Raw genomic sequence first — 21,855 nt, 5'->3', positions numbered from 1 at the left:
CATCTTATGTCTGTCCCCAGTACGACGTCAAGCGTGGAGTTCTCCGGGCAGCATTCAACCGGCTGGACTATGGACATTTTCGGAAATGAAGTCCTCGGGCAGTGGCCATACGCGTCGACAGTGCAGAAAGCCACGAAAGCTTTGTTGCTGTAGTTGAAGTCGACAGGTCTGGGCGACCCTGTTTAAACTCGGCGCAAACCTTGAGATGTCCGCGAAACTGTGCTTTCTTTCCTCTTTCTTTTTTCATCGCTATGCTCCTTCCCCCTGTACAGGCTAGCAAAACGGACCTGCGTCTGGTTAACCTACCTGCCTTTACACTCTTCTATTTCTCTCTCTCTCTCTTAAATATAGAATTATTCCGTACGACCAGTTCGAAATCTGCATCAGACTGCAACCATGGGCAGTGCGAAAGAACGTACGTTTCGAATGTGCATGCCTTGCACTGATTATTTGATCTATTAAAGCATTCATTTGCGGGGAAGGACTCGATTTAACGAATTACTTCGTGTGTTTCATAGAAACACAGTAAATATGTATTTATTTACTGAGTTCGCTACATAACGACGCAGCTCTCCAGACGCCATTATTTCTTAGTATGCTTGCAAACTTACGCATCGCCTACATATATTTACCTGTGTGTTTGTTATGTTGTGGGTAATGCATGAGCGTGCCATCATAATGAATCTTCCAGTAGCACCATGTGCAAGTCAGTTATCAGTTGTGCAGTAGAGATGCGCATAAGAGCTGGATTTATATTGTGTGTGGCCATTGACATGCCTGCCAACTCTCCCGAAGTTTTCGTAAAGTTTGTAAATTTGGGCTCGTTGGGGGGTGCAAATTTACGAAATATGAAGTAAGTTTGCCAAATAATTTTAAATGTGTTGATCGTGGAGGTGGTGTGCAATATTACAAAAATATGAATGGAAAGAAAAAGAACAAATTGTGATGGTATCTGCGCCTCCTTCTTGTTGAAGTGCACGACTCCCTATACGTACCAGCCGGGAACTTGCTTCGAGCAAACTTATCCAGTGTAACTTCTGAAGCAAGCGAGATCGGCAACAAAAAATTCGCTTAAAATGTTGTTTGTGCTTGATATCAGAAAAGAAATTGTCGGATACAAGGGCAGAAGTCAGATTGGCTCTGCCTGACGGGACCCTCGTGCCTAAATGCACAGTCAGAGCACGCAGTAACGGAACAAGAACATCATGCATTATCGTTATATACAGAACACAGTACTTCAACCTAAATAGAATGTGTATTTTGTTAGTCTCTGCTGTTCTAATTTTCCTATTGCTTCCGAGCTGCTTCCAATTCTAAAGCCTCGTAATAATGTGCGTACATACGTATCCGAAAAAGGTGTGTGATCTAAGCAGTGTTCATAAAAATGCGTGCCCTACACTTAGCGTGCGATCGTAGCGTGTAAAGAACGGCGTGCCGAAAATGCACGCAATCCTAACACCTAAGGAATGACGGTACTGCGTCCAATCCTTATCTTGAGCATTATTTTTCGATCGAAGCAGCAAGTGCCTACAGCAGTAGTTCTATAAACTCAAATATGTGCAATGGCATCACGGGCGCTACACCTAAGTGGAAAGGGAATCACGGTGATAGTAAAAGGTTTATTTCGTGCAGCTTTAATCAGGTGGGACCATTCCAAGCTTACTGCGAATGAGGGCTATAAACATATCTCTCTTGTGCAATGTCACGAGCTAGTCGCATGCTCTAATATTTCAAAATCGTCATCTCTCTGCGCCGAATTATTACAGGCCTTATTACAAGAACTGTCATGATTATTTTAGTTAAGGAATTGCTTTCTGCTTCGCCTAATTTAAGCCGATGCTGTTGACGACAGTAGTAACCCTCTACTGCATGCAAGGAAACTCAATCATTGTGCGATTACGAGACATTACGAGACAGTCATCTTTCCTTGAGGACGACGTTAAGAATCTGTATACTGTGCTGTACATTGCCCATGAGTAAGTGTCCTGCAATAGAACATGGCACTTAGGGCATGCAGAAAAAAATGTATTCCGCGCATCTGAAAAAGCCTGTTTTGAGTTATATAAGTTGCCTTGCTGCGCTCACAATTATGACAAAGGCTCTCAATTTTCAGATGTTTTGTTGCAGCCTGAGAAAGTGATCACGTTCAGAACGACGGGAGGCACGCTCGATTTCTACATCTTTCTTGGCGACAATCCCGACGACGTTGTGCGCCAATTCACAGAGGTGCGTTTAAACTTTGTTTCTTATCGGTAGCCTCAAGCGCTCAGGCCAATTTTGTCTTTTTTTAAGACTGTGCAGTCGAAATAATAACAACTGTTTCAGCGACGTACTGCTAGTAGCTGTGAACGCTACAAAATTTTTAGTAATCGCTATTAAATATTAAGGATCTTCCGATTAAACTCGATGACTTACATTAGGATACACTTTGAAATTAACGTAAAACCAATGTGTGCTCAGGGCACGTACACATGGAGTCAATTCAGCATTTGCGCCATGCGCTTGGAACTGGTTAAGAAGTTATGAAACCTAGCCTAGTGTTATGATGTTTCAAAGACTGTGCTCTAATTATCTGCAATGCACTCGCTCAATTGGGTGTCTAAATACCTCGCCATATGCATGCATAGCTGTATAACATGCTCGATCTTACATCCGTTTCATGAATTCAACTGAAGAGCCTCCGACTCGTCATTCATACTAGAGCCTTTAAAGAAGAGTCTTGTGCTAAAAAAAATTATGGAAAAATACATGTGTAGACTGATTGTTTCATGAGAAACGTTTGCAATCAGATATGTGAATCCGATATAGTGATCCTTGCGAATGACTATCACTATAAAGCCCCTATGTTTTATAATTTTAGGCTTGCGTAAGGTAGCCGTGCCAGCGGCCAAACCCCACATTGCTCGTATTTCTTCGTACCAAATGAAGCGTTCCGCGCACGATGCCATGCGTAACAGCGGGTTTGTTTCAGCTAGTTGGAAGACCAGCAATGCCTCCTTTCTGGGCACTGGGGCATCACATAAGCCTCGATGCTGAGGCCGACCTTTCACAAGTCTGGCCCCTGCTGCAGAAGCTGCGCAAGGAAGGCCTTGATGTGGTGAGTGCGGGCGCTATGTACATCTGTCAGCGTCTCTTCAGCGTAGCGCACTACTTCGATGCACCAAAATGTAAAAGTGGTAAAACATCCAGTATGAAAGAAACAAAACGATTATAACTTTACAGAAGCAAGGCTTTTTTGTGCAAAGTTAGTTCCTACTTGTCGTAATGTTACGTGGAAGAATAACAAGGAAATGATAGAGAACTAAGTACCACCCCATATGCGATGTAATAGGAAATGGTAGGTGTTGCTTTAATCGACAGGAAGCCTCCAGTGTGTTAAATGATAGACGAATTTGATGCACAGGTTGAGAATATGACAAAGGCGTAATGTCGGGCAAGTCGTTGATTGAGAGCAGATGTTTGGTTGTGTACTAGCGTGTCAGAATACGGCTTTTAAGGAAAAGGCACCCAACGCACCACCCAAGCAAATCACGTGATGCGATGAGATGCGGAAATTTTCATGAACCTGATCGAGTAGGCTGCCGCAAGACATGCGTAAAATGATGTTCCAGGAGAGCCCTTTGTCCTGCTGTGGACATGAAATATCGAGTACTGCCCCTATAATAACAGGAAAATTATGCAGGTACGACGCACATTTTGAAATTTCTGTGAGGGGAAGCTTTCGTGGAGCAGTTAAGTAAGTGCCTTACCACAGTTCATCTCCTGCGTTGCGTTTTGTAGAATAGCGACTACGCATCTTCCCGGCATAACGCGACACAACCTACGACGCAAATCGAACGCGTTAACCACGTGACCAACCCGCGGTCAACACTCCTCCAGGAATCAGCGTAATCTTCATTACACAATATCCGGAATCATCCTAGTCTACTCGTGCACTATCTCCAGGATCGGTCCACGTCACTATGCGAGAAACCGATCGAGCATACGCTTGAAATCCCGGGAAAAAAGACAGCAAAAATTCGCTCTAATAAAGTAATTATATGCTTGAATGAGCACAACTGTTGTAATTATCTTTATGTACCGTTTCTCGTTTCATCGTGTAATTCTGTAGAGAGCAGAGCCACCCACCGGTGCATCTGTAGGTGTAATACAGATGTCGGTTAGGGAGTGAGTGCTGGCCTGTGTATGAGCCATTTTCAAAACACCAGCGATAGCCATGATACGAAAAGGCCGCGAGGGTTTGGAATGGAACATTTGTTTTAATATTCCTTATTCACTCTCGAGTTAAACGAATAGCTGTGTCAAGTTTGCGGACGCCTTAGCATGGCTTGTATGGCGTTACCGCATAACAGGGAAGAATGTGTGTTTGCGGAAGAGAGAAGGCACGCACTCTCTACACGAAAGTGGTTGTTTTGTTAGCCATAAACTTACACAGCAAGGAAACGAACAGAAATGAACCTGCATATAATAGTAATCATAAGTAACAGCACCTGTACATATATTTTGTCCCCACACAGCTTTTTACTTGAATCTGCATTCGCAATTAACAGTTAAGTTTAGAACAAGGAAAGTAATTTTTTTACCAGACTGCTTTTTTTGTTTGCCCCGTACTCAAAAGGTTGTTAAAATTCCTGGAATTTAAGATTGTCTGTGAATTTTGCCACGTAGCGTGTTCTCATGAATTGTGTAATACATGAACTAGTTTTTGAGTAAATCCCCTATGATATACATTAGAGATATACATTAAATGCTAATGTACTACTATACTATGTTCTATTTATGTATACTAGATATACATCAAAATGAAATTCGACTCCGTTTTTCGCTCGTCCAAGTACACCGTGCTCATTTCAAACTGTTCATAAGCGTATACCAGCACGCCTCCATACTGTCTGCCTCCATCTTCCTTTGTTTACTTTGCCATTAGCGCAGCAGTTCAGGTTTCGAAGTCAATCTTCATCAGTAACCGCTTATAGTCCTATGCATCCTCTCGCGTGTATGCAGTGTTCGCCCTATTCCGCTTTTTCTTTGCATCTGTTCGTCTCTTCCCTTACCCCTAGTGTACGGTAGCAAACCTAGGGGTAGCAAACCTGCTACCCGTAGCGAATTTGCTAGGGTAGCAAACTGGAGCTGAAGGGCCAGCCATCACGCCAGAATATCAAGCCTGAGATGGCGGCGGCGGTTGCATAGTTGCGGCGTCGCTCGAAAGGGCGTGGTCCTGTTAAGTGTCCGACGACGGTTCTAGCATAGATTTCGGCACCTATGCAAGCGATGGCATCATACTGGGGGACGTCTTGCTGCGGGTTAACATGACCGCTGCCAGAAAAATGTAACGGGAGTCCGGCGCCTTGAACGGGTTCCAAGCGGTACACGACACACCCAAGTCTAAGCCTTTCGAAAAACCTGCCTCAACAGACTGAGCAGCTAATATCGGCACTTTTTGCTGCACCTTGTGGCCTGTGCTACTTTCGAGGAAGTATTTTCTACAGAAGTAATTTTCACGAACATTCGGAGCTACACAGCTGAGGGAAACACACACGAAACAATCTGAAGAAATATTCCATGTTCAGTCAAGTTGTAAATAAGCTGTCATGCTGAGAATGCACTGCTCCATATACCGTTTCCAATGTTTAGTGCTCCGTGGCCGTCAAACTGCTGACGCATTTTGCAGTAGCATAGCTTGTAGCCTACGGCAGCAGATATTTAGCTTGTAGTGAGATGGGCGAAATAACAGTATCCTCGTTGATCGCGTAATAAATGTGACGAACGTCTACGTATTGAGAAGCTGTCGTCAAACATGGCTACGTATGCCCTCAGTTTCGCCTAAGAGCAGTAATTGGTTGAAAGAATCGGGGCCCGTAGTCGGCGAAGAGATAAAGCTCTAAATGTAGCTGAAATATATGATGTGAGAGATACGGTCTTCTCGCAGATAGAGCATGAAAGCGATGTCATTTCTTTTCAGCAATAGAATGACTGATCCAGTTCGGAAAAATTGAAAAGTTTTGCAAATACTGAGTCGCTGTGTTCTCCCCAATTTTTAGTATGTTCCTTGATAAAAGGATTAGAAGATTAGGTCAGCTTCCTGAGGCTTTAGGTACTCATAACAGCGTCGAATAATACGGGCAAGCGCCTGCGCACGTTGCACAGATAATGTATTACATAGGTTTGCGGCGCTTGTCTAGACGTTAAGTCTAAGGTTAATGGCGGAAAGCGTCCAAAATTCGAGCCATCAAGAGAAAAGTATATCAAAGCATGGTAACGTGTACATGGAAAATACTTCTTTTACCCTGTGAGTTTACCATGTGGCCCGTTAACTATATTTTATTTAGCTCACACATAAAGATGTAGTTTCTGGCCGGCAACATGTACAGCGTGTGTGCTATGCCACAAATCAGTGAATGCTGAGTAAACTATCCGCACGTCAGTCGATGAGGGGCTAATCAATATTAACGTAGGCTTTATACATTCAGTGTTCAATACTGCCGGCGGAATGCACAGCACATGCATTAAAATTTTCTGAACACCGCTGATTTGACCCCGCAGAAGCCAAAGAGGTGCGCCTTATACAGCTGTGCTTTACCTTTGCGCATGTCCAAAGTACGACATCGAAAGCGAGTCGAGTGTAAGAGACACCTACGGGGCGGCGCCCTACAGTACAAACAATTAGTGTATCTGTACATGCTCCCGCAGGGAGCAGAGTTATGCATTCGATTCGTCATTGTTCCAGCTAAGCAGTGAAACCACTCCTCTCGTGCGCAGGAGGCAAATGCCGCTTAGATAATAATAATATTTGGGGTTTTACGTGCCAAAACCACTTTCTGATTATGAGGCACGCCGTAGTGGAGGACTCCGGAAATTTTGACCACCTGGGGTTCTTTAACGTGCACCTAAATCTAAGCACACGGGTGTTTTCGCATTTCGCCCCCATCGAAATGCGGCCGCCGTGGCCGGGATTCGATCCCGGACCTCGTGCTCAGCAGCCCAACACCATAGCCACTGAGCAACCACGGCGGGTATGCCGCTTAGAGTTCCATTTGCTTCCTTTTTTTTTTGCTGTTCGTGAGATACATGAAGTAATTGCTCGCAAACTCTAACCAAGATGCAATTTTTAATGCGGGCTACACTCGAACCATGGTCGTAGCCAGAGGGGCATAGGGTGTCAATCCCCCGAAATTTTTACTTTATATGTACATACAGGGTGTTTCAGCAAACACTTTCAAAATTCTTTTATGGTTGCCTGTGGCAGATATCACAATTCTAGTTGATGAGCTAGTCTACTCGAAGCGGCGGACAATACTTGCACAAAAAAACATGAGATCCGAAATTGACTAGATTATAAAACTCCCTAATTACGTTTTTAACTAGTTACATTATGGCCAATATTGCAGTTTACAAATTCTAGCCGTGGAGTTCGCAAGGCGGTTCTACTTGGAACGAATTTTCAAGATGACACTGGTTTCGAGGTACAAATTCCCGAAATTTGCGGAGAAATGCATTGGCGTTCCAGTTAATTTGTTAACAAAACGTCGTTTCATGCACTGAAGCCCAAAAGCAACTGGAACGCCAATGTATTTCTCCGCAAAGTTCAGTAATTTATGTTCGGTAATTTATATATCGAAACTGGTGTCGTCCTGAGAATTCGTTGCAAGTGGATCCACCTTGCGAAGCCCATTGCTAGAATTAGTAAATTGCAGTATGGGCCATAAGATAATTAGCTAAAAATTAATTAGGGAATTCTTGTTAGTGAGTCGATTTTGCATTTCAATTTTTTTTTTTTTTGCTAGTAGTGTCCGCCGCTTCGAGTAGACCGGCTGATAAACTAAGGTTGAGCTATCGGCCACAGGCAACCTTAAAAAAATTTTGAAGGTGTCCACTGAAACACCATGTATATACACGCATATGCCTACATATACGGGACTAAAAGCGCTCCCCCCAAAATAAAATCCTGACTACGCCCGTGGCTTTAACAGCTCAAACTTTCGTTGCAAAAGCACATTACCTTGCAACAAAACACGGTGCGATGTTTTTCAGCACGCATATGAAGTTTTCTCGCCGAGGCCAAAAAGCAAGGAATGTTTTGAAAGGTGCTTAAAGAACATTTCACACACACAAGGTGGAGAATTATGTGAGCGCATCTTTGCTGCCGAAACGAGCCGATTAATGCTCGTCGCCCAGAGAACTTTCATGCCTGCCGTTATGTCAGTGACCGTTAACAGAGCGTCATTTATCACTAACCGTCGTTCCCTACAGCTGCACTTTTTCGATATGTGCGGTGCAGACACCTAGATTTAACCGCATTTCAAATGTTCACATGCACATATTTTATGCAAAGCTTATTTTTACTATTGATTCATACCGCAACATAAACAGGTGTTCGTAGCAACAAATCTGCATGAAGAAAAATATTCAAGATGATGGAGCTTCTAGATGAAATATATTTCGTGCAAGGGAATGGATGACCAATGCCTGCTGGCAGTAGGGCAAGAGGGCTGGTTTTTGGAGCATTGGGGGGAAAATTCAAAGGAACTTAAATGGCAACACGCTATTAAGAGTAACAACAGGCTATTTTTATTGCGCTAGTCACATCAAGATGGCAAATTGGCAAAGTAATTGCTCACACATTGCAGACTGTAATATGACAACACATTTTGCTTGATCTCTTCATACTACTCAGAGCGGAAGAACCAGTAGTTGAACACACTGTATCAATGCAATAAAATAAATAAAGAAGGTTTTGGCTACAAGGCTAGTGTACAAAGCTGTGCAACCTATCGCATCACAGGCAAAGAAAATTTACGCCGTTCAATAGTGCATTCAGAACTCACAGGAGAAGCTGCTTGAGACTCCGTCTGGCTTGTCTTACTTTTTGCAGGCATGCGAAGATGTCTTTTGCTAAGTAGCGCCGAATAAAAGCAGTTTCAGTGATAAGTAAACGCAGCTGCAGAAACATGTGCAATATTTAACAGCTGTCCTTTGTCTCAGGCACAGCAGAAGTCCACGAGCTTTGTAAATATAAAATGAACGAAGCAACGCATATAAGTAGTGCGATACATGGACCTCCATCCAAACATGAGAGTGCAGGTCATTTAGGTAAATTTACTATAAAATAGCGCTTATTAAACATGCAGGCAGAATTTTGCATTCCTCATTTCAACTAAGGCCGATCGAACAAGCAAGATATTCGGGGCAGTAAATGCTGAAGCTATCACAGCTGTCTCATAAGTGGGAGCGCGCGAGGTTTTCGCGTACTACAAAAACAATGAACACTAGCACATCATTCAACGCTACATAGAAAATCAAAATATCAACAAAAAATAAACAAAAAAAGACGAAGAAGAGAAAAAACCAGGGTGCAGCGGGCAAATTGTATTTGCTAGCATCTACTTTGTCTTGAACACACTGTTCTAGGCCCGCATAGTCAGAACAATCGTAAAAGCAACACAGTGAATTGGGCGAGTTAGTAGGTCAACATTCTTGACATATATATGCAGCGCGGCACAGACATGTCGCTCATTCTTTGTTCCACGTCTGTGTCGCGCTGCACATATACGCCAAAAAGCGTACAAGTGAACAAGCTTTTGAGAAAGGCGTACGCATCTAAGCGTTACCTGGGGTGTTGCTTAAGATGAATGCTGCTTTATGTGTAAACAAGGCGTAACCTCCCAAATATAGTTGTAAATGGTGTAACCTCGCACACCGTCGTCCCTTTCGAAGCCGCCCGATCTTGGCCCACACGCAGTAGCCGTACCTGTCGCCGGCCCACGTCTTTCTGTCCACACGGCACTGCGTAAAAAGCTTTGCTCCCTTGCGTGCCATTTGTGCAGTTTGGTGCGCTGCACCCCGTAGTACTGGAATACAAGTGTCGATATGATGTGTTTCGCATCACTTCAGCAAGGTCCCTGATTTATATCGTCGAATACCGTACCTGCAACCCGCAGCCGATGAATGAAACGTGCGTTCGACGGTCCGCTCATTGCAATGTCGATGGCACCGACGGTAACAACGAGTTGGCGTCGCGCCCGTGAAATTGGGTTCGTCGCGGCGCAATTGAACAGTTGATGTCATTTTCCACCACGTGATAGCGCTCGGCTAATAGCGGTGCGAGTAACACCGGAAAACTTATGCTTACCACTGGTCCCTGCGGGAGCATATACAGGAACAATACAATCAGCTATAATCACCGTTATGCAGTTGAGACAGGTGACACCGACGATCTTAAGGCGACTTTAGACGAGTATATTCGTCGAAATGAACACATGCGCGCCATCAGGCAACGCAAAACGTCCAAGGCCGAGCACGAAATGCTCCTTGACATAAATAAGCAAAAGGAAAATGTGGGAGCGGAATTCTGGGCAAATGCGGCATCCCTCGACAGCCGGCTTACGAAGCTTATGAATCGCGGCGAAGAAACGGGGGAGAGGACGCCAAGTCTTCAGCTGGCGCTCACTGCTCACCTACGTCAACTGTGCGGAACGCTACAACGCGTGAGAGAGGACGACACTGGTATCTCTACGAGTACGGTTGCAGAAGAAGATACCGACTGGCAAGCACGCCGAATGGCTGTGGAGAGGGGGACTGGTCGCATCAACACACGCGCTGCCGGCGATGTGGATGGCATACCGACCGTAGTCGTCAAGTATCCGTGGTCAGCTGGCGATAATTTTCAGTGGAATTCTCGCCGGCTGTGACACACCATATGAATGGTTCCAGAGCAAGGTCACCCTCATTCACATGAGAGGCAGCGACACTGGATTGCTCAAACAGCAGGCGATACGTGTGCTGAGGTGTCAATCTGTGGGCTCAGCCTGAATACACGCTGGACAATGAAGAGAATCTACGCAAGGCTTCAAGCCTGGCTGGAATATCTTGCGCAGACAAGGGGTCTGGCGCTTTAACCGTTTCTTCATGGTTCCCGGGTTATGCAATGTGGTCCACGCCCCCTAGCTTAACTTCGCCAATGCACTCATCCGCCAGATAGCCCAAAACGGGAATCCATGGTGCGAAGTTAGCGAGCGGAAGGCCGTATAGGAACGGGCTGCCATGGCAGCGTCGCGAATGATGCTATACAGGGAGACCTCAGATAGTCCAGCTTTGAGTCAAGGGAAGTGCGTAGCAAGATTGCGTATGATGGCAGACTCCGGCCGATAGCTAGAGAACGCTTTGCACGTAAAGTCTTCGATTATATCAGTACGAACTGCGTCTGCACATACTGGATGACGCACCTTCAACACCTGCGCGGAAATTCAGCTTTTTCTGCGATGCCATGCGAGTTGTCAGTGCGCTAAAATGGCCCAGAAAACTGAACGAACGGGTGCACCAACAAGAGAGGGAGGCATTGGGCCTAGCTCTGGAGTCAAAGTTTATGCTGTAGCAATACATAGCCTTGAAGACGGATATCTGCCCGGAGCCAATACAGTATAACGGCGTCGGTAGGAGCTTGTTGTTTGAGGCGCGGGCTGGAGCCCTTAGCTCCCTAACTTATCCCACGCGCTTCGGCGCCAATGCCGAAATCACACTGTGTAGGGCATGTGCTCAGGTAGATAAGGATGTAGAACACATTGTCAGGCGATGTGCAAGTATGCAAACACCCCTGGAAGAAGAGGCAGCGCTACCGACCGCGCTAGGTTTTCGCGGTGATGGCAGCGAGAACCTAGCCTGGCAGCGGTAGAATCAGTGACTAAACGACGCCTCGCAGAGTGATTGATGTGCTTGCGCCGATAGAGCTGCACTGTGAGCAATGGACAGGTGACGTGATAGTGCGCATTACGTTTGTGCATTTAATCTTATTTATTTTTTATACATTATGTGTATGTATTCAGATCAGGGTAAGTTTACCCGCTCTTTACAAAGGTAATGATCACGGATCATCATTAGCAGCTGCAGCATACACAATCACGCTAGAAAAATTAAAAAAGAAATCAAGCATACTTATTAATCGAATCAAGATGTCGATTACTGGAAGTATGAAAACATATTGCATGCAAATATACGGTGCACATACGCAATCTTACGATTCTTCGATCTCGAGAAGTGACTGTTTGACAGGTGTTTACACGACTATAGCGCATAAGGTAAGCTTACATGCTTTCGTGGTGTGGTAAAATTTTGGATCAGCGCAGACTTTGTTTTGAATCCGATAAAAAAATATTGAGCAAAGTTGCACTTTACGCAGCCATTCGTTCATGCTGCTGATATGCGTGTATCGCATATAAACTCTTTCTCCCATTGTATCGTGATACTCAATGCAAGACACGTTCTTGATCATCAAATTAAAAATAGATTGGACTTGACGTTCTCTTTTATTTTTCTTCAAGGCAGCCTTGCATCTCAATGAAGGTTTCGCAACCAAAAAAATTGTAACCGACGACTCGTGGGCGGACAAAATCCGGCAACTTCGGAATGAGACAGAAAACTCTGGCACAAGATACCTGCTTCGAGCCGTAAGTATGGTGTTTTCGTTATATAATAAAGCAAAATTAGAGCGCGTACAGCTGTAATTTTGGGTTTCTGCAAGGGGATGTTACCGAGGAGCGGCATCGACAAATCTCAACTTATCAACAATTTGTTCATGTGCGTCAATTTACCAGAAAGAACATTGGGCAGTACCCATCTCATGACGACTGTCGACGGTAATGTGTTTAGCGTTGAATCAACATAGCGACACATCTTATTGTCACCGTCGAAACGAGTTATGTATGAGGTGTGTACTGCGGCGCGACTCCTCTTTCGCGCACCTCTAAGAACACTCGGTGCCATCTAGCGCCGCCGTCACGAAGCCTGCGCGTGACCTCCGAAACGCAAGGCACGCCGGAGCGTGCGAACGCTGAGAAACGCGTCACGCGGCAAGCAGGTTCCTCTCGCTTCTTTCTGGACAAGCTGCGTCATCTGGTGGCGCTAAGGCGAAGTCTAAGAATGTTTCTCGCTTACATTTCTCGCCATTTTTCGGATACTTGTACCCTGTTTCGTAGCTTACAAAAACAAAACAAAACAAAACAGGTAACATATCAAGCCTATGCGATTGACTCGCTCAACGTGTAACTTCTATGGAGTTTGCTCTTAGAGTGACGCGCTTTTGTTGATATTGAATGTTCTTATAAAACTTATGGCGTGAAGCGCATAGCTATACTAACTCGAGCCATTATTTTGTCATTTCAGGATCCCCTGCTACCATCATCAGCGGAGCATATGATCCCATTAATATTGAGTGAAGGTAGCAAGAGCGTAAGTGTAATCCCTGCTCAAAACTTCGTTCACGTGTTTACATTGCGTCAGATGCATTATCGTTGGTAATCTCAACGACCTTTTTTGGGGCAGCAAACACTGCGTGGCGCTTTCTGAGGAGCTTATTGTTGTGGGGATATTGGGGACATAAATACTGTTTGTAACGGTCTTTATTATTGTAAGCGGCAGAACTAGCGCTGAACAGTTGTAGACTATAGCGCAAGCTCGAGGAAGGAAGCAACCCTGAGGCTTGGGTTTTTGCATTCCTCACTTCAGGGGCCAAGCGGCAGCACCAACGCTTGGCTCTCTTTGTCGTTACATGGTTGTTTCGTGTGTGTGTGTGTGTTTGTGCGTGCGCGTGTGTGCGTGTGTGTATGGGGGGGGGGTGTGGCAGGAGGTGGAAGAATGAGAGAAGGAGGATCGCACAATACACGCCGGCAGGGCTTACTAAAGGGAGACATGCGCAAGATCTACCAGGGAAAATACGTATAGACCAGTGCTAATAACAGCGTTAGCGTTCTTCCAAGATTCCGGTACGCATGACCTTGAGCGTACCGGAATCTTGGAAGAACGCTAACATAATCCTAATCCATAAGAAAGGGGACGCCAAAGACTTGAAAAATTATACACCGATCAGCTTACTGTCCGTTGCCTACAAACTATTTACTAAGGTAATAGCAAATAGAATCAGGAGCACCTTAGACTTCTGTCAAGCAAAGGACCAGGCAGGATTCCGTAAAGGCTACTCAACAATAGATCATATTCACACTATCAATCAGCTGATAGAGAAATGTGCGGAATATAACCAACCCTTATATATAGCTTTCATTGATTACGAGAAAGCGTTCGATTCTGTCGAAACCTCAGCAGTCATGGAGGCATTGCGGAATCAGGGTGTAGACGAGCCGTATGTAAAAATACTGAAAGATATCTATAGCGGCTCCACAGCCACCGTAGTCCTCCATAAAGCAAGCAACAAAATCCCAATAAAGAAAGGCGTCATGCAGGGAGATACGATATCTCCAATGCTATTCACAGCGTGCTTACAGGAGGTATTCAGAGACCTGGATTGGGAAGAATTGGGGATAAAAGTTAATGGAGAATACCTTAGTAACTTGCGATTCGCGGATGATATTGCCTTAACTCAGGGAACCAATTGCAATGCATGCTCACTGACCTGGAGAGGCAAAGCAGAAGAGTGGGTCTAAGAATTAATCTGCAGAAAACTAAAGTAGTGCTTAACAGTCTCGGTAGAGAACAGCAATTTACAATAGGCAGCTAGGCACTGGAAGTCGTAAGGGAATACATCTACTTAGGGCAGGTAGTGACTGCGGATCCGGATCATGAGACAGAAATAATCAGAAGAATAAGAATGGGCTGGGGTGCGTTTGGCAGGCATTCTCAGATCATGAACAGCAGGTTGCCATTATGCCTCAAAAGAAAAGTGTATAATAGCTGTGTCTTACCAGTACTCATCTACGGGGCAGAAACCTGGAGGCTTACGAAAAGGGTTCTACTCAAATTGAGGACGACGCAACGAGCTATGGAAAGAAGAATGATAGGTGTAACGTTAAGGGATAAGAAAAGAGCAGATTGGGTGAGGGAACAAACGCGAGTTAATGACATCGTAGTTGAAATCAAGAAAAAGAAATGGGCATGGGCAGGACATGTAATGAGGAGGGAAGATAACCGATGGTCATTAAGGGCTACGGAATGGATCCCAAGGGAAGGGAAGCGTAGCAGGGGGCGACAGAAAGTTAGGTGGACGGATGAGATTAAGAAGTTTGCAGGCACGGCATGGCCACAATTAGTACATGACCGGGGTTGTTGGAGAAGTATGGGAGAGGCCTTTGCCCTGCAGTGGGCGTAACGAGGCTGATGATGATGATGATGATGATGATGATGATGATGATGATGATGAATAACAAATGAAACTGGAGAATGACAAGTAGTTTTCACTGTATCATAGTGCGATCGCATTGACATGCAGGCGAATAAGCGTCGTGGAGCTAAATTCATCGGTGATGTACCTCATCTCTTTTCTGAAGAACCTGACAGATACGCATTTGCATAGGGAAAAAACTAAAAAAGAAAGCATGCTAGGAAAGACGCCATGAAAGATATTCCGAGGACACCTGAGCACTTCGTAGAATATGTGAATGAGAAATTATTAATGTCCAAATGGACGCCGCTGAGTGGTCCTTCCAGTTATGAACTCGCGAGCAGGTGAGCGCGTTGAGAAGCTTGGCCAACGCCTCCTAGATAGCATAAGGCCGATGCACTTCGATGCGTGACGATACCTTTTTCTGACTGCCATATAATCTAATCAGGAAGCTGCGGAGTAAGATTCGGGGATTTTGTCGTCACCGCTTTCGCTACGCCGGGCTTGCCAATGGAAACGTCGGTCCAAGTAGCATGATTTCATAAGCAGAGTACGCAAGCCTGCTATCGAGGAGGTGCTGGTTCAGCCGAGTGGGTAAGACACTCGGCTTCTGAGCGTGGGCTCATAAGTTTCCGCCAACGTTCTTTTCGAATTTACTCAGTCTTTTTATGCACTAATTTTTTTTCACGGCGATTACCGAGGCCAATTTAGAACGCAGGGAGGGATTGCGCGAGAAATGAACGCGTGGATAACACGGGCGTCCGAGAGCGAGGGTGACGTGTCGTTACGGCGATGCCCTCTCCCTCGAACAGCACCTGGTGCGCTAGTGACTTAACTGGTTATTCTTTTCGCCCGCTCTTCTCCGTCGAGGCACGCATGTGACGGGGCGTAGCAGCCACTGGGAATTTAGGTACCCTTCCGCTGCTACAGACGCAGGCTTTTTCGCTCAATGAGCCATTTCGTGCTTTCACATAAATAAGAAGTCAGCGACGATTACGATAGTCCCTAATGCAAAATTTGAGCGCAGCTCTATACATGTTGCCTTTTCGGGTATACTGGCGCAGACAGTCTGTTTTGTGCGGAACGTTGCAAGGGGAGTGAAATCGGCGTGAAACATCTTGCTAACCGGGAGATACTAAAAAACAGTGCGTGGGTGACGCGTTCGCGCAATTCGCAGTACTCACCGCAGACATACTTCTGCCCATGCAGCGGTTTGTTTCCATATATGGTATCAGTGGCGTCATCGGCGAACAGACGTCGAGCGCTACTCTGGGGCCGTCTCATTGCCATCGTCGCCACAGAGCCCATGTTGCGTGGCACTACACTTTTCGTCTCACGCTTTCGCCATACCCTCCTCTTTCACTTTCCGTCACATGGTTCCATTGCACCCTCCTCCTCCGCCTTCCCCCTCGCGCTCTTTCACTACAGGCGTCTTTCATTCTCAACTGAGCTCCGCGTTCTTTTTTTGACTTTTTTCCTGCGCTATTTCACTCGGTTAAGCCGAGGGCAGCCGACGCTTGCCACAGGAACGTGCGCCTACGAACTGCGCTTTGCAAATATTGGGGTTATACTCCTCGTTCACCATATTTACTATCAACTGTAACGAAAACGCCGGGAAGAGCTAGCGTAACTTTGTTCTTCAGTGCTCTGAACAAAGTGTGTAGCTTGCGTAGACGGGTAAACTGCAAAACGCGTTCTGGCAATAGATGTGACCAAACATAAGGATGGCTTATTGTGCGACTGTCTGGTAATGTATACGAAGTTCGCTTTTCTTGTGGTCACTTCACATACATCTCACAGGTCGTGGTGTCCATGACCTGCGCGAGCATGCCGACTTGCTTGCTTCAACACCCGCCACGTTCGGAATTGGGGTATCGCGGTGCGCTGCTGTATTTGAGGCTCACACTGCGATTTGACATCGCCGGTTCGATCCAAGAAGCATCCGTGGAATGCAAAAAACTCTTCCGGATTTAGATTCAGGCGCGCGATAAATAATTCAAGGTGATGAGACTTAATGTGCATTCCCCACAACGGGTCACCTCTTAATGGGATGATGATTTCGGCACTTAAAACACCGCAACCAAATGCACATGACCATAACATCACTGATCACAACATTTAACAATGCCTAGGCCAAACAGGACAGTCAAAGAAAACTTAGAAATTTGGCAATGGCACTGCCGTTGATACCGAAACAAGAAGAGCTGCTGACACAATTGATCGCTCATTCCTCATAGCCACCGAGGTTCATAGCCCGACAAGAGCCCGGTACCCGACCAACACTACATGAGTACGAGGTATACCATATAAGACAAGACGACAAGTGGAAGATAGCCACACTTAGACACAAACATCACAACCATACAACATAAACCCATAGAGGACGTACGCGCATACATGTGCTCTTCGAACTCGTCTGCAAAGGCAGGCGAGTTCAATGGCACTGCCCAGCCTAACTCGCCCCAGGCTAAGGCGGGCAAACGTACTCAAACTCTTTAGGGACACCCTCTGTCTCGCCGAAGATAGTCCTGCCTCTGGTACCCTCAACACGCGTTGAGGGTACCAGAGGCAGGACTGCAAGTGTCTCCAGCTAGAAACACTAATTTTACAGTGTCACCTACAGTGTCACCAGTGTCACATAACAACGAGGAAAGGGAACAGCGTAACACACGACACCACTCCCGACCTCGCCTTCATCACACATCCCATGGGCCGAGTGTCTCAACACACTTGAAAACTTAGGCAGTGATCACTACACTTTGACGATAACACTAGAGACTGTACGCCTACGCAGGTAGATCAGCTCAGCCAAACTCACTGACTGGCGAAAAATGAGGGAAGCCTAAGAACAGCACGAAGAGACAATGACAAACCTGGAAGACTGGTGCGACAACCTCCGTCGACATAAACACCACACAAAGGAAATCGCCAGAACTAAAAAATACCCCAGATGTGGATCCCCACTTACTACACCTGTGGTATGCGAAACGGGGCCTCACCCGCCGCTGGAAAATAGAGAACAGGAAACTGAAGACTCACATAGCACAAATAACAGCAGAAACAGAAGAATATGCCATACAACTCGCCTTGGAGAGCTGGTGTAGGTTCTGCGACTCCCTCGGTGGCACCCTGGATACGGCCAAGACGTGACACATATTCAAAGTCATCCTGGACCCCACCAAATCCAAAGGAGGACATAAGGCCCTGCAGTGCTTACTACACACCTACCCAGGTAACCAAGGCCTCATTGATGTCAATACCAAGTGCTATGGAGATCCCACTCCCGCACAACCATGAACAACACTCTTCACCGGACAACCCAACCCATTAATGGACGAACCTATCACAGAAAATGAAATGAGAGCGCCCATCGCAGCCACTACCTGTAACACAGCGGCGGGCACGGATCGTATCATGAAATCCATGATCAGAAACATCAGCGACAAGTCCATCTCCGCGCTCACGGCCTTTCTCAACCAACACTGGGAACAAGGTACGGCGCCGGTGATGTGTAAACATGCACGAATAATCATGGTCCCTAAATCGGGCAAGAAATCGGCAACTGAACACCTCAGACTCATCACGCTCACGTCTGGCCTCGGCAAGGTCTACGAGAAAATTATGAACACGAGTGCAGAGACACTTAGCAGACAACAAACACCTTCCGGACACCATGTTCGGTTTCCGCACCAGCCTGTCCACACAAGACGTACTACAAATCAAGGAAGACGTCCTCAGCAACGGTCTCCGCAGCGACGAACGCGTCCTCCTAGTAATCGACATCACAGGGGCTTTGGACAACGTCAGCCACCAAGGAATCCTAAATGAGCTTGCCAACACCAACCGTGGCGAGCGAGCGTACAAGTACGTTCAGAGCTTCTTGAGCCACCGCACGGTTGAGCTCAAGATGGGGGGAGATCCGGGCTGCAGTGTAGCACCCTCCCACCAAGGGTACACTACATGGAACTGTCATCTATCCCACGCTCATCAACGTCGCCATGATCGGCCTCGCAAGAAAACTGCAGGACGTAGAAAGTCTTCGGCACTCCATCTACACAGACGACATAACAGTCTTCACCAGAACAGGGTTATTGTAAAAGCTAGAAATTATCTACTATTTAAATTGGCAGGAGGCTTTTGTCGTTTCCTACTCCGACTGCATAACTTTTTTTCGAAATCTTATATTCATTTAATTTTTTTAGGGTCTCGTGCGTTTGAATGTTTGATTAGCTCGCTGTTTTCGGTGCAATGAATATGACAATTGGTACTCGGAACTGCTTCTGCGTTTGCTTCACTGAACTGCTTGTTGTATTTTCTTGCTTATAATGAGAGACTCGCAAACTTTATTGCTGTTGCAAGAGCCACTGCCTCAGTTCTGTGACTAAATGCGTATGAGTATTTATGTTAGTGAGTAGTAGAGATGGCAGGGTCTAGAGCACATTAGAGTACTAGTTATAAGTGAACGCCCTCTAGCTTGTCCTGAGAGGTTAAGTAAGTTGCAGTAGTTAACCTATCATCCCATGTGTCTGTCCACTCCTATTACGGGCTTTTGTCTTCCACTGTAGCTGTTTAGAGTCGTTGCTAAGCGGTGCTTACAACATACGTGGTCTGCTGTAGTGCTAGTACATTGAGTTAAACCGCACACGATTTGATCGTGTTTCGGAGTACATTGACTTGTGCTGATTTTCTGGGTTTTGATTGTTCCTCATAAATAGCGGTCCATTGCTCGTGGAGTGCTTATGTCTGTCGTTCATACTTCCATTTTCAGGACGTTGCTTTTGTAGACTTTACAAACCCGGACGCTGAGAAGGCGTGGACAGAATGCCTCCGGTCGCTAAACGGGGCGGTAGGATTTGACGGCCTATTACTGGTAAGAACATTTGCACTGCGTCGGACCCACGTCCTAAGCGCAGCGTAGACGAAATGTATAGCACACTATCATGTACATGTATGTTTCGTGCTTTCGTGCTCCTCTTTCGTTAGTGCTAAACCAGGCGTGCCTCCAGACCCATATGCGAACGCTCGAAAAATGCTGATGTGAAGTTTGTAGAGGAGCCAGCATGAGGATAACTAGACTATTAGGCTTGGTCGACTTGAGCAGATGGGAGGGATGTTCGTCAAGAGTTCGTCAAATGTTAAACCTGCTGCTTTATTGTTGTCCTTGGAAGCAGAAAAAAAGGAAGATGCATTGAGCGATAAAGCAGGCTCCTCTGCAATGCAGATCGGCGCATAACCAAGCTAAGGTGAAGTAATACCCATTAAGCTCCAAAGCATAACTTCTATATTCCAGTGGACGAGGTGGAAACACCAGGGTCCGTACTCAAAGGAGCTTCTCTCGCTAAAATTGTTCGCAAGAGAAAATTCTGGCCGATCATGGCAGATACCATTAGGGAATGTGTACGACCGATGTCACGGAACACTTATCGATGAAAAGCTTTAAGATTATGGTTCCCGAACTGTAGTGTCGATGGAAACTCTTGGGAGTGCCTTTCACGCAAGAACTTGCTCGCGTTGAGGGCACGATTTCAATATTTAAGTGTTGCCAGACCGTGCTGATCGGGCGACTCAAGGAACTCGCACCATTGGGGAAACTATTTGTTCGATTTCATGGTGTCGCCGTGTCATCGTGATTGCGTAGTCCATTCTGACTCTTGTTAGTGCTTTTACTGGCTCTATAGAAACAACGGCATATTTTAGTTGCAGCGGTGAAGTTTCATTATAGTAGTTTAGATTTTGCGATGGCAACTTTTTTTTTATTTTCAAGCGAGCTTACTTTATAACACAAGTTCTGTACTGCACGCCAACGACGAAGGCTAATTATAGGCGTTGTACGTGCGAAAAAATTCATTATCAAATAAATCACTTACACGGGTAATACGGCAAGAATATTAGCAAAACTGAAAAAAAATTGGAGGACGCTTAAGCTTCGCCTTCAAGAGTGGTACGCGACAGCGTTCCCGTCGACCCGCCAAGGGGTATAAGACAATGCGCTACGGCACAGCAATCACTTACGATGCGCCCCGCATCGGACTTAGCGCCCACCTATCACGCGGTGAGCGTCGAGCAACGCAGCGTTCCGCGCGGCAACGAAACGTGCGCCTGAGCGAACGAAACGAACCAAAGAACTCGGTGTCTCGGAGGGGAAACGATCTACGCCAGCCAAACGTCGTGATCGGCACGGGCAGAGAGATAGATAGTAATCTAAACCGGGAGCACGGCGAAGCGTCGTCAGAGGAGAGGGAGTCCCGCGACGCGCCTGGCAGCGGTCCCAATGCGCGCGCGGCGCGCCTTCTGTCGGGGCAGCGCCGTACATTGAGAGGAGGGGGTCTTCTGTGTTTGCCGCAAGATGGCTCTGCGTGTGCGGAAAGCGCAGAAGAAATGCAGCGGAAACGCACTTCGCAACTCGTGTAATTGTGACTTCTGTACGTTACATGTTCATAATTACCGATATACACCGCAGTAGAACTTTCCACGGCTCGTTTCGAAGGCAACACCGCATTCACTAGAGGCGCGTTTGCACCGCTTGAAAGCATCGAACTCGTGGCTGAGTGGTAGCGTCTCCGTCTCACACTCCGGAGACCTGGGTTCGATTCCCGCCGGGCCAATCTTGGAAGTTGCTTTTTATTTATGAAGCGCCTGCCGTGATTTATCGCTCACGGTCAACGCCGCCGACGCCGACACCCGACACCGACGCCGACGACACCGGCTTTTCTGCGACACGAGCTCCTTAACGCTATCGCGTTAAAACTCTT

General features: G+C 46.2%; 1 protein-coding gene across 4 annotated transcripts in view; it reads left to right on the top strand.

Annotated features, from left to right (window-relative positions):
* The window catches only part of LOC135913114 (lysosomal alpha-glucosidase-like), a 154,308-nt gene that overhangs the window by 79,340 nt on the left and 53,113 nt on the right, over positions 1-21,855 (top strand). For 3 of the 4 annotated variants that reach the window (XM_065445789.2, XM_065445791.2, XM_065445792.2), the window contains exons 7-11: positions 2,114-2,226; positions 2,972-3,097; positions 12,315-12,440; positions 13,156-13,227; positions 19,872-19,973. In XM_065445789.2, coding sequence (XP_065301861.1) covers positions 2,114-2,226; positions 2,972-3,097; positions 12,315-12,440; positions 13,156-13,227; positions 19,872-19,973 — 539 coding nt within the window. The remainder of the gene's footprint in view (positions 1-2,113; positions 2,227-2,971; positions 3,098-12,314; positions 12,441-13,155; positions 13,228-19,871; positions 19,974-21,855) is intronic. The other variant, XM_065445790.2, reaches the window with a different exon arrangement.

This window comes from Dermacentor albipictus, chromosome 2, assembly GCF_038994185.2.
Source record: "Dermacentor albipictus isolate Rhodes 1998 colony chromosome 2, USDA_Dalb.pri_finalv2, whole genome shotgun sequence".
In the NCBI taxonomy this organism is placed as follows: domain Eukaryota; kingdom Metazoa; phylum Arthropoda; class Arachnida; order Ixodida; family Ixodidae; genus Dermacentor; species Dermacentor albipictus.
This window is presented reverse-complemented; position numbering and strand designations above follow the sequence as displayed.